General features: G+C 49.1%; 1 protein-coding gene across 2 annotated transcripts in view; it reads right to left on the reverse strand.

The window, feature by feature from the left end:
* Positions 1-13,094, reverse strand: part of NDRG4 (NDRG family member 4) — a 41,440-nt gene that overhangs the window by 14,001 nt on the left and 14,345 nt on the right. For both annotated transcript variants that reach the window (XM_015420916.1, XM_015420915.1), the window contains exons 3-8: positions 11,764-11,884; positions 10,084-10,146; positions 7,985-8,045; positions 6,130-6,216; positions 4,180-4,236; positions 1,753-1,856 (exon numbers count right to left, since the gene is read on the reverse strand). In XM_015420916.1, the coding sequence (XP_015276402.1) occupies positions 1,753-1,856; positions 4,180-4,236; positions 6,130-6,216; positions 7,985-8,045; positions 10,084-10,146; positions 11,764-11,884 (493 nt within the window). The remainder of the gene's footprint in view (positions 1-1,752; positions 1,857-4,179; positions 4,237-6,129; positions 6,217-7,984; positions 8,046-10,083; positions 10,147-11,763; positions 11,885-13,094) is intronic.

Below are 13,094 nucleotides of genomic sequence, written 5' to 3' on the forward strand. Positions count from 1 at the left end.
CAGCTACCAAAGTAAGGGCAACCACAGACACATCCCCTCCCATAAAAAATATTCTTGGGCTTCTGGCCTTGATTGAGAAAACAGTAAACATGTTCTTGCTACCCTCATAGAGCTGGTAACTGGAGACGGCAGACAATTCCTCCCTCAATACCTACTCAAGCAAGACAATCCTGGACTCTGGGCTTGGGGAGAAGTTTTTTCAGCACTGAGGTCTGGAAGTCTCAAGGACTGGAAAGGGCCACCTCCAAATAACCAGAAACCAAGATGTCAAAACTCTGGTGTCAAACTGGCACCGAGCCACACTTCTGAGCCAAGTGAAGAAGCAGAGGGTGGCCCCCATTCACCGTCTCAGAACATCTGATGAGGGACAGATCTCTCACTAGGCACCTTTTAGCCAGCATGGTGTAGTGGTTAAGAGCAACAGACTCTAATTCAGAGAACTGGGTTTGCTTCCTCACTCCTCCATGTGAAGCCTGCGGCCAGTCACAGTTCTCTCAGCACTCTCTCAGCCCCACCTACCTCACAAGAGAGGGGAGGGGAAGGGAAGGAGATTGTAGGCCGCTTTGAGACTCCTTAAGGTAGAGGAGTGGGGTATAAAAACCTCCTCCTCCTCCTCCTTCTTCTGATCCTTCTTCTTCTTCTTCTTCTGATCCTTCTTCTTCTTCTTCTGATCCTTCTTCTTCTTCTGATCCTTCTTCTGATCCTTCTGCCTGGTCCCTTGCTAGGTCCTCTCATGCACGCACCTACGCCCATGCACTCACTCAAGCAATTGGCCCTCAGAGCAGTCTGGGGAAGAGCATGCGACCAAAGACCTGGCTAACAGGTGCCACAACATGAGAACCATAGGCTGAGAGATAATTGTATGTGTTACAACCTGGCAGTCGGGTATTTGTGCCTCTACCACACAGCTGGTGTGGTCAGCCTCAGTGTGTGCATTTTTAAAACTGATTTATACCCCGCTTTCCTCCCCAGTTGGGACCCAACGCGGCCTAGAACATGGTTCTCCCCTCCTTCATTTTCTCACAGCAATGACCCTGTGAGGTAGGCCAAGCAGAGCATTTGCAAGAGGCACAAGGTCACCCAGCGAGCTTCCACGGTAGAACGAGGGACTGAAACTCAGGTCCCCCAGGATTCTAGTCTGACACTCTCTGCACATGCCATGGTGGCCCTGGAAACACCATTTCCAGTGGTGGAATTCAGCCATCCACCCCTATGGAATCCTGAGTATCTTCTCCGGGCCATTCAGGCCTTTATATACATACCAAAAGCACAACAGTCATGGCTGTGCAGAAAGCCTGAGGGACCGGCAAGAAGATACCCCTTGAACAGTCAGGGTCCCCTTTGGGATGACTACAAGGGGCCAGTGGCCAGGCGGATTGTATGATCTGTCCTCAGGCCCTCAAACTCTGAGTACACTTAACCACATTGGGGGAGGGGGGGGGAACCTTATCAATCCTGCCTGACAGCTAGCAGCCTCAAAACTGAGGTCCAGCTGACAAAGGAAGCCCTCTGCAGGAAAGGAAGGAGAGGACATTCCCCCCTCCCTAGAAATGCTGAAGGGATGGAGCGGGTGGCTACTAGACAATTCCTCACCCCTTTCTTCTGGAAGGGGCATCACACAGACAGGGAGCTGGCTATAGTGTTTGCAGTCAGCACCAAAAATGAGTTTGCCACCAGCATATGGCTCTTTGATATGACAGGGTGGGAGCAGGACTGTCCAAGGTTTTCTGTATCCAGCTTGCAGTTGGGTACCTGTTGTACATGTTCCAGAAGAGCTGCAGGTTACACTGGTTCACCATGCTCCCGATCTGCTGCCGATAGCTTTGCACCAGTTCTGTGTTACTCACCAGTTCTTCCTGTGGGTGTGGAAATGACAACAGACCAAAGAGAAGCATTCAGAGCACAATTGAGAATGGAACATAAAGCACCTCCTGTAGAATCGGGGGTCGGGGGGGGATCTAGCAAAAAAACTTTGCAAACATTCTGGGATGGCAAATTCTGTGCTTTTCTGAGTTGGCGAGGGCAACTGAATTAGCTGGTTGTCATGTTAAACCAAAGCTTAGAAACCTCCCGCATTCCGGGACATAAACAAAACCCTGGTTTGTAACAGCACAACAGTTTGGTTGCCACAGTGACGCCGAACTTAGTGCGGACTCCCAATCGGCATAGCCTGCTGCAGCCCAGAACGCCTGAGCTCACGCGATCCGCCTGTTTTTCAAGGGATGTACATCTACCTGCCTCAACGTTACCAACCATCAACTCGAGTGTAATCTGACAGAATCTACTCTGTTTTATGCCCGGCATACTACACTCTCCAGAGGATGGTTCCGGTTTTGTGGATTAGCTGCTTATTCCTATGTGCCTGGCAACATCCTGGGCAGCCCTTGTGTCTATGGCCACCTAACAACCTTCCTGACTCCATGGAAAACTACAACTGCTCTTCCCTGCCCTAATCACAGCTATACTGAGATCGATGAGAAACGTGACCCCCTCGATGAGACTGTTTTCCATCGGTGAATCTACTGCCCTGGCCGCTTCTCTGGTCGGGGTCCCTGCCCTGGCCACCATTAATTCTGAGAATATTGATGCCTTTGCTTGCAGACTGACCCGTTTGATGAATGATACATCCCAGGCTTTGGGAAGTATGCTGGCAGACCTCCATGACACTGAAAAGGCTGCCATCCAGAACAGAATGGCTATAGACTACCTGCTACTCAAGGCAGACACAACTGCGCTGAATTTGAGGGTAGGTGTTGTTTGAACCTGAGTGATCATTCAGTCTCCATCAAACGAAACATCAAGAATATCCAAGACATTTCAAAAGGAATTATACCTTCTCATGGGTGGGGGGATTGGTTTGGGAGTTGGTTCACCGGTCTGAGATCTACTGTTTATACTGTTTTGACGTTTTTTTCTGGTAGGAATTTTACTGATCTTTGGGATTTGTCTTTGCATACAATGTACCCCCAACCATAATAGCTTGTTGTGCTTCTGCAGTTCCCAGAACCCCCAGCTCAAGAGTTGAACAAATGATTATGGTTGCCAGGCACTGGGCTGAGGATCCTGAGTACTCAGCTCAAGTGGACAATGACCCTAGAGTGGTCATCTCACCAAGAGGGGGAAATGTAGGACAAGGGAAAAAGAATGTGCTTTCTGAATGTGATTTCTGACACTCTCTCTCCTTTATATATATTGACAGCTGTCACTGTGCCTTTAAAAGTTTAATCATAATAGATCCAGATCTTGGTATGTAACCCAGAATCTTCTGATTAGATAAATTTATAGTAGAATATACATATACATATATACACACACACACACACACATATATATATATATATACACACACACACACATACTGCATTTTTGTATAAGGAGCCATATTAAGCAAAAGTATTATTAGAAGCCTCTGTAGAAGGAATTAGGATGCAATAAGAATGGAATGCTATTTAGGAGTTCCAAGGTCGCCAAGAGCAAAGTTTAATGTGATTTACAGCCCTTATCAGCTAGCTCTCTGCATGCGAGCCCAGGAAGGGTCCCAGTGTTCTCTAATGTTCCCAGTGTTCTGAAGACAAGATAAACAAGTGTAATTACTGACACCACTGAGAGATGCACTGAGTCAGATTATGCTTGTATGATGTTAATTGCTTGGTACCAATTAGAGACACTTTAATGTGTAAACTATATGTGATGTCATTTGGGGTATAAGACCTTCTGCCCTTCCTGGTTAGGACAGAATACAGTTTTGGAATTGTTGAAGTGCTAAGGTACTCAGCCCCCTGTATTTCCTGTTTTAAACAGATATTCATCTAACTTGTTGGACTCCAACTGTGTGTTTCCAATTCGGCAACAGGAGCACGCAGGCACAGATTTGTGTATGAGCAATGAACTGAGGTTAGACTGCAAGACTTCCTAAACTGGGAAGTCTGAAATTGCAGCTCAGTGCATGAGAGAAGAAAGGAGAGGGAGTGCAGCAGGCAAAGGGGAAATTATGCTTCATGTAATCACAAACTCTGATGTGTTTGTGGCCTCTGAACGCAACCCCATTCTAAAGCACAGAACACAAAAGGGAAGGGGAGACAGGAGAAGGAATTAATATTATACTGGGTAACCAGCAATGGGCTGTAAAGTAACATCTAAAGCTGAGGTCAGGCGTTCCAGCCCCTTCTTGTTACTTACCTGGCTGAACAGGTGAGACAGCACAGAGTCAGGTAAAGTGCTGGTCAAGCCAGAGATCTGGGAATTGAAAAGAACAGAAAAATTTAAAAAACTGCTGTGCTTGGAGTAACAGTCCGATTCTAGACATGTTTCCTGGAAGATGTGTTGCAATGAAATCAGCAGCTTTAGGGTTGCAGCCCAGAAATTTCTGGAGTCCCCCATTCTTTCCCCCAACATTTTGCACTATCTGTCGCCAGCATTTAAAACTCAGAGGTATATTGGCCCTGCAAATAGAGGTTCCATTTAGCTAACAGACTTCACAGCCATCAGTAGACCTCTCTTTCATTAACATTTAACCCATTTTAAAGCAAGCTAGCCTAGGGCCCATCACCATGTCTTGGGGCTATTCAGAACTGTCACCGCCTAATGGTGTTCAAGGCAAGAGACGAGCAGAGGTGGTCTGTGACTGCCTTCCTCTGCATAACAACCCCTGTCTAACCAGGGCCAACCTTTCCAAGATCTGACTAGGGCAAGCTAGCCCGGACTGGGCAGGCCAGAGGAGAACATCAATTGCTTTCAACAGGGAATCTCATGCAATCCCAAGGAGCATTAAAAACAAAAAGAGCCAGGGCCTAGCTTTCTCTATGGCAGAGAACACATGCAGGCCGCTTACATTAAAGATTTAGAAAACAGAATGGGGTTCCGGCTTAAATCTCACCTGTAGGGCACTGGCCGATGTATTTCAGCCTCCATTACACACCTCATCTCCCAAGCCCCCTCTAAGCTATGGAGTCTTGTGAGCCAAGATTCTACATTGTGAGCTACTGGCATTAAAGTTGTGAGCAGGTGACTTGGCTACTGCGTAAATTAGTTTGCTCTGGAGCCATCCTTCCTGAGCTAAGACAAAAATGTGTCAGCCGGAGTCTAAAACATTGTGAGCTAGCTCACACTAACTCAGCTTAGAGGGAACACTGCTCCCTTCCCAATGCCACACAGCACTCTCTTTAACTGTGAAAAAGGAAAAGGCCTCCCATGCAAAGGAAGCCTACAGATCCAGTTACAAAACCTCAAGAGAACTTCCAATCCCTTCCTGGACTGGTGGCAACTACCCCATCACAGGGGGGTATGAACTTTACTGTTTGCATGTTGAACGTATGAAGCAGCCTGATCCGACCACTGGTCCTCGTAGCTCAGGGCTACCTGGCCGGAGTCTCAGGCAGAGAAAGGTCATTCCCAGCCCTGCTGGCTGAGATTCTCTTCACTGGAGACTGAATCTGGGACCTTCTGAATACAAAACAGGTGCTCTGCCCCTGAACGGCCCCTTCCTTTCTGCATTCACAGAAGTCCAGCAGACATAGGTCACGCCTCCCCACCTGACAGGAACAAGGGCCATTGCTCCTCCGCAGCTGTCTTGCATGAACCCACTCCCAACAACACTCTTTTGGCAAAGATTTGTTTATTGAGATATGTAGCTGCGTCAAGTAGAAGCCATCTGTGTCAGAACTGACTGGGTTGGCACCAGTCCGATATTATACCTGATTCAAACAGTACCCCCCCAGTGACCCATCCAATCATACTGTCCACTCAACCCGCCTAAGTCTAATGCTGCTCCTCACCCCCCACCTGTGAGCCTACAATTATTTATCTACAAAATAGCTAGCAGACAGGCTTCAAGGTCACTCAAATTCTTTCCATCCGGGAGGCTCTTAAGAAAACAGTTACAAAGCGCCTAAGCAAAGCAGGTCCCCACACAGGCATTCATTCAATCATCCATCCCCCACTCCCCAGTCCAGAAACAGAATAGTACAGGCAAGAAAGACAGAACAGAGAACTTCCACGGCAAACGAGGTCCCAAGTTTGATAACACTTGTCCATGAGTTGTATCACCCACCATTTTGAGTGATTTCGCATGAATGTGTCCACCCTGTCACGAAACAGCAGTGGCGTCAAGGAAGGAAGAGGTCTGCTCACCTTAGTGGCTGCCCAGTCGATCCAGCCTTTGCCATTCGGGTCGATGTTGACCAAAACAAGGCCTTCCACCAGATCCGGGAAGATCAGCTGTAGCAAAACAGACAGACACTGTGAGAAACCATCTCACCAGAAATCATCAAAGCACATGCCGGGATGATAAACACTTGTGAGAAGGGCTCACTGATTGAGTGACCTACACAGCAGCAAGGACACAACCTATCTTCTGGAGAGCCTACTCTTGGGATTCCCCCCGCAATGCGTCACTCCCCCTGAGAAATCAGCTACGGGCATCAGAGGAGGAGCACGTTTTGGGCAAGGCCCTTGGCTGCAACTCCCAACTCATTGCAACAGGGCTGCTGCAGGAATTCAGCCTCAGGAACTGGGTCGGCTCTAATACCTAGGGACCCCATTACTCATGACAAAAGCCTTTTCATTCCAGGTGCCACTCTTAAAGTAAATTAAGGTGACAAGACAACGTTGCCAATTCTGGGTGGGGAATTCCTCGAGATTTGGGGCAGAGCCTGGAGAGGGTGGCCTTGGGGGAGGGGGAGTTCAGCGGTGCCATGTTATCATAGAGTCCAGCCTCCAAACCTGCCATTTCCTCCAGGGGAACTGAGCTCTGTGGTTCGGAGATCAATTGTGATGTCGGGACAGAACTTCAGCCAACTGGATCCTGGCAACCCTGAGACCTCTTTAGCTGAAGTTCTGTTGTATTTTGCTGAGGTTTTCTTTACTTTACTTTTATGCTGAAGTTTTTAAAATTTGGATTTTATTGCTTTGGATGAGACCCTCTACCATGGTGGCAAACAAGGGAGGAGGAAACCTCTTTGATCTCCCATAACGGTGATGTTGAGAAGTGTCAGGCTCCAGTCAAATCACTCTCCACACAGGCTTTCTTGAAGGAAAGTTTATTGAGGAGATTTGAGATGCTAAAGAGTTGAACTTTTTGTCAGGACTGAGGGTCTCAAAGCGGGGACCTGGTGTATAGTCTAAACCCACATTCCAATCACAGGCCACACCCACACAAGTTATACTAACAACCATGACAGATATATCGGTCCAGCTAGCCATTCAAAAGTCTTATCTCTTCAAGGAGGACTCTCGTGTGAAAGTTCCTTGAGGTGCTGTTTAGAGAAGAGTTACTCATGCGATGCCTCCCTAATTCTACAGTCTCTCACACTCCCCCCACCCAGGAATAAAAAAACCATGTCAGCGAGGGCAAGCAATAAGCCATAAAACCTAAAACCAGATGTGCCTAGCAAAAGGGGATGGAGGAAGGGGTACAGAGACCAGGCAGAAAATAGGTAAAGAGAACACAGTTTAGGGTGAGCCCGAGTCTGACAAGAAGAGGGCATCCAGTTCCAAATCTAGTCCACTACACTGGCAGTGTGGATGGTAAGCAATTGCTGCAGATTAAACTGATGCAGAAATGATGAGGGATATTCCGCAAGCATGACCTCAGAACCACAACTCTCTGTGCATCTACAGTGGGTCTTATTTCCAAGTAAAAGCACAGGGTTGGGCGCCAGATTCCATTGTTGTGTTATTCCATCTTCTTCCTCCCACAAGGCCTCAAATCCAAGCCCTCTTATTTATTTATTATCCCCCACTTTTCTTCCCAACAGGCACCAAAAGTAACTTACAACATTCTCTCCTTCCCAATTTTATCCTCGCAACAACCCTGTGAGGTAGGTCAGGCCGCGAGAGAATGACTGGCCTGAGGTCACCCAGCAGGCTTCCGTGGCAGAGCGGGGATTCGAGCCTGGGTCTCCCTGATCCTAGTCCAACACTCTGACCATGATGCCACGACACCACACTCCCACCACCTCGTTTCCCACAGTCAGAGGTCACTTACAGCAAACTTAGCAAGGACATAGGCACCAGCTCCCACTCCGATTCCAATCACATACTTGAACCTGGGGGGAAAAAGGAAGTCAATTATTAGGAGCCACCGCCTGATCTCTTTCCCACTGCGAGTCTTCGATGGTCTACCTCCAGTCTCCACTCGATCCATTTATGGTCCAACCTGAGTTTGTCCAACCTCAGTGACAAACTGAACTCACACTGGCCTGTGAGCTGAAGACAAGGGGCTGGGGTGCTTTAGATAGCTCTGCCAGTCTTAGCATATGAACCTTGTGCCAATGCTGCCTGACCTCACTATTTGCCAGTGGCATCGGCAAAATACCCAAAGGACTGGACTGCCACACAAAAGGCAACTAGATTACGTTGAGTTGCTCAAAACCAGAGACGGCACCTGAATGGGAGCCACATTAGGCCAGCCCTTGGCACTCTGTAGGGTGAAGGTCATTATTAGACTCATCCTTATACTTCCAGGTAGGAACTGGTGGCCTGCTTTAGCATTATTGTTGGGTTTTTTGGGGTGGTGGTGGTGGTGGTATTTTTTCATATGTGTGTCCCTGGAAGTCATGGCGTCCCCTGGTGACTGACCCCTACTGGGGACATGGAGGATATTCAGACAGCTGGCAGAATAAAGCCTGCCCCTGCCTCCTGACTGATGGTACTCCAAGGAGGTCTGCCATCCAACTACTTGCCAGACTCTGCTCAGGGCAACAACAGCAAGATCCTTTTCCTCCCTGCAGGGTTCACCTTCAGAGACCCCGCTTTGGGTCCCCCTGTCATCTGAGGCTACATAGGTGGCAACCCAAGAAAGCGCCATCTTGGTCAAGGCACCAAAACTTCGGAGCTCCCTCTCTTTATCGTCACTGTCATGATCTGGGCTGTGCTACCAGAGGCCTACTAGGCCCAGAGAGCCTGGCTAGCAGTAGGTGAGGCTGGGCCTACAACTCCCAGAAGCCCCTGGGAGGTTTTGGAGCCAAAATGGACCAATAGGAAAAGAGGAGGGCTGGAAATAAAAGTTCTGGAGCAGCAGGAAGAGCTGTTCCTTCTTCCAGAGGGCAAAGCCGTAAGAAAGGCTGCTGCAGGGGAAAAACCCTCATCCTGGGGGAAGGGTGAGTAGTGTCAGGCCACTTGAGATCGTGAGCTAGGGAAAGTATATTTAGACGCGATGGGCATTTGATTTCTTTTCACCCACTTACTGTTATTATTCTGCACCTTGTTGTTTGACCTCCTATAAAATAAACCCAGAACTAAACTCTGTTGGTCTTAAAGATGCCACTAGACTCAAACTTAACTCTCCCCCTTGTGTCTTTTTGGTCCTTTCTGCACTAGGATCTCATCCCTGGTTTTATCAAAGTTCAACCTGCAACACAATACCTTGCATTTATCCCTGGTTGTTTATCCCAGGAAAAGTGTGGGGCAAAACCGGGGTGACCTCAATGTAATGTGGAAACAAAAAATATCCCGAGATGATTACAGGGGTGAACTCGAGTGTAGTGTAGGATGTAAGTTCAGGGACAGGGTTGAACCAGGATTTAAGGTCTAGTGCGGAAAGGACCTTTTATGTGTTTATATTTTGGGTTTTTTTAAATAAAAAAAATTAATATGGGCGTGTGCATGTGCACACCTGCAAGTCATGGTGACCTCTGGTGAGGTGTCTGACCCCTACTGAGGGCCGGGAGGATATTCAGAGAGATGGCTGAATAAAGCCTGCCCCCCGCCTCCTGCCTCTGGTATTTCAAAGAAGTCTCCCATCTCAGTACTTGCCAGAGTCGACCCTGCTTAGCTTCCGAGATCTGATGCGATCGGGCTTGTCTGGGCTATCCAAGTCAGGGCTTTATGTGTTTGTATTATGTTTTATTTGTTTTAAACATTTTATATATATTGTATTTCAAACACTTCTAAATGTCTGGAATGTTTTAATGCTCGCCGCCTTATTGACCCTCATCTGGGTGGAAAGGCAACATCGAAATCTTTTAAATAAAATAAAGAAAACAAATAAACAAAGACATCCGCCCATCAGCCTCTATCTGTCTCGTGATATCTCCCTGCCAAGCCCTGCCCTGTCACATCACAAGAAGGAACAGCAAGACTCACCCAAAGTGCTGGACCACACTAGGCAGCATGGCAGCGAGCTGGTCCATGGAAGGATACTGGTACCTGTGGAGAAAGACCAGAGGAGGATGAGGCTGCATCTCCTGACAGAGGACCTGGGATGCCTGAGAGAGAGCAGGGATCTTGGAGGTTGCCTGACACAAATATGAGCTACCAGCTCTGCGTGTGTGTGTGTGTGTAAAGTGCCATCAAGCTACAGCCGACTTATGGAGACCCCCGTAGGGTTTTCAAGGGAAGAGACATTCCAGAGGCGGTTTACCACTGCCTGCCTCCACATCATGCCCCTGGTATTCCTTGGTGGTCTCCCACCCAAATATTAGCCAGGTTGACCCTGCTTTGCTTCTGAGATCTGATGAGATCAGGCTAGCCTGACAACTGACAGCTCTCTGGGGAACCCCAAATCCCCCTTTGGGGACGCACATCCTCTGTCCCAGATAGGGTTGACAAGTACTTACCGCGAATCGGTGGGGGACACATGGTTTCTGGCCGGAACAATTCTGCGTGTAACACGCCCGCGCCCCATTTTGCTGTCGCCTAGATGTGACATCAGCACGCTGGGCACGTAGACGGGCAACGCTCTGGCAATGGGGCTGAAAACTCGATGGTACCATCGAGTTTTCAGCCCCACTGCCAGAGCGTCGCCCAGCTACGTGCCCAGCGTGCTGGTGTCACGTCTGGGCAACAGCAAAGTGGGGCGCGGGTGTTTTCCGCACAGGAATGTTCCTGCCAAGAACCACATGTCCCCCCCGCCGATTCGCGGTAAGTACTTGGCAGCCCTAGTCCCAGAGGACACTGCTCTGCTGTGAGGAAGTGCTGAGTCCTTCCTTCCCCTATCAATGGCTGTGCGGCTGCCTATTTCTGGCACCACGCAACTATCTACCTTCGCTATGTCTTAGCTAGCCTTGTGGACGTTGACCTTCGTCCTGATTTGGGGCCAGACTCACAGAGCTAATGTGATTAACTGCACAGTTGTGCAAAGAGGTTCCTCTCAAGGGCAGTTTCTACTAGTATGTGGTGAATGCTTGGGGGCCATTGAAGTCTGAGGCACGGGGGTGTGGCCAACTGAGGAGTAGGACTGCCAACCAGGTAGGGCCCGGAGAGCTCCTGGAATTACAACTGATCTCCAGACTACAGAGCAGGAGAAAGGTTGGATTTATACCCCGCCCTTCACTACCCGAAGGAGTCTCAGAGCAGCTTACAATCTCCTCTCCCTTCCCCTCCCCGCAACAGACACCCTGTGAGGTAGGTGGGGCTGAGAGAGCTCTCTTGAGAAATGCCCTTGGGAGAACAGCTCTGAAACAACTTGTAACTGACCCAAGGTCACACCAGCAGCTGTACATGGAGGAGTGGGGCATCAAACCCAGTTCTCCAGATTAGAGTCTGCAGTTCCCCTGGAGAAAGGGGCTGCTTTAGGGGGTGGGCTATATGGCATTACATGCCACTGTGGTTCCTCCCCTCCCCAGGTTCCACCCTCAAATCTCCAGGAATTTCCCAACCCGGAGCTGGCAATCCTACACAGAAGCCCGCTAAGGAATTGTGTGGCACAGCAAGGAACAGGGAGTGTGCAAAGAAGGGAGGGGTTGGATTTGGGCTGCCAAGGAGCACACACCTCTGCCCCCTCGGGGGAGAAGGATCTGGGTCCCCCTGCCTAGAGGGACTTACCCCTGTGGGAACTGTGAGGCTCCTGCCTGCTGCCCCGGAGCATCCACGTGGCACACAACAAAGTGCTTTGTGATCTCCTGCATATCCTCATAGTTGAAGAAAGTGTTGAAACAAAGCTTATCTGCAAGAGAGAAGAGCAGGGAAAGAGGGAGATGGGTGTCAGAGGCCGCGAAAGGAGAGAGGACAGAAACCTGCAACTGCAGGAGGAATAAACGGGCAAGTCCTGCTGCAGCGAACTCTGAGCCCCTCCAACTGGAGCTCTGCTTGAAGAAGTGATGGGGAAGGGAATACTCCCGCGAGACATTTCCACATGCACGGTACGTCAGAGTTGTCACTTCAGTGACTAGAGTCCCGGGGAATTAAAGAGCTCCTAGTAAAGGTAAAGGTTCCCTTGCTCGAAAGCCAGTCGAATCTGACTCTAGGGTTGCAGTGATCATCTCAGTTTCAAAGCCGAAGAGCCAGCGCTGTCCGAAGACGTTTCCGTGGTCATGTGGCCGGCATAACTAAACACCAAGGTGCACGGAACGCTGTTACCTTCCCACTGAAGTGGTACCTACTTATCTACTTGCAATTTCTTGCTTTCGAACTGCTAGGTTGGCAGCTCGGGTCTCGAACTACCAACCTTCCACAGCCTGCAGTTCAGCGTCTTAACCACTTGAGCCACCGCAGCTCCAAAAGAGCTCCTAGGGTAGCTATTTAAGATTTGCTTTGTGTGAAGAAGGCCCCAGGTCCAACCTCCGGCATCCTGAGCTAAAAAAATCAGGTGTTGTGAGATCACTGAGAGCCACCGCCAGTCAAAGTAGACAGTCCTGATCTCGACTGACCAACTGGGCTGACTCCGTTTAGGGCAGCTTTGTGCGTTCTTGTGCATGTGGCTTCACATACTGATGGCCGCTTATATGGGCTTTCAGCGCTTCCCACGCCACCTGGTTCCATCCAGGGTCCCTGTTCTGATCTCCTCCGGCCAGCTTCTCCTTCAGGGCTCCCTCGGAGCTTTCTGGGGCCTACAGGCAGAACAAGGAAAGGACCACTGGGAAGGACTGGTCTCGCCCCTCCAGTGCACCTGCTGGCTCAAGGCTGCTGGGTTAGTCACTCTTCAAGAGTCTCCAAGGGGATTTAAAAAAAAAACCAAAAAAAAAAAACCAAGAGTCTCCAAGCACTTAAATGTACCACCACTGAAGCTTCAGAACAGTTTTTCTTCAAGTTCACATTTCAATAACCTTTAATGGCATAACCTTTAGACAGCAAACATACAGGGCGTTGATTCAGTGGTTTTCCCCAAACCAGATATGTTCTTCTTTGAACTATACATTCTTTGAATCAGTTTGGAA

The sequence above is a fragment of the Gekko japonicus genome, unplaced genomic scaffold, assembly GCF_001447785.1.
Source record: "Gekko japonicus isolate JY-2015 unplaced genomic scaffold, Gekko_japonicus_V1.1 scaffold2679, whole genome shotgun sequence".
NCBI lineage: Eukaryota > Metazoa > Chordata > Lepidosauria > Squamata > Gekkonidae > Gekko > Gekko japonicus.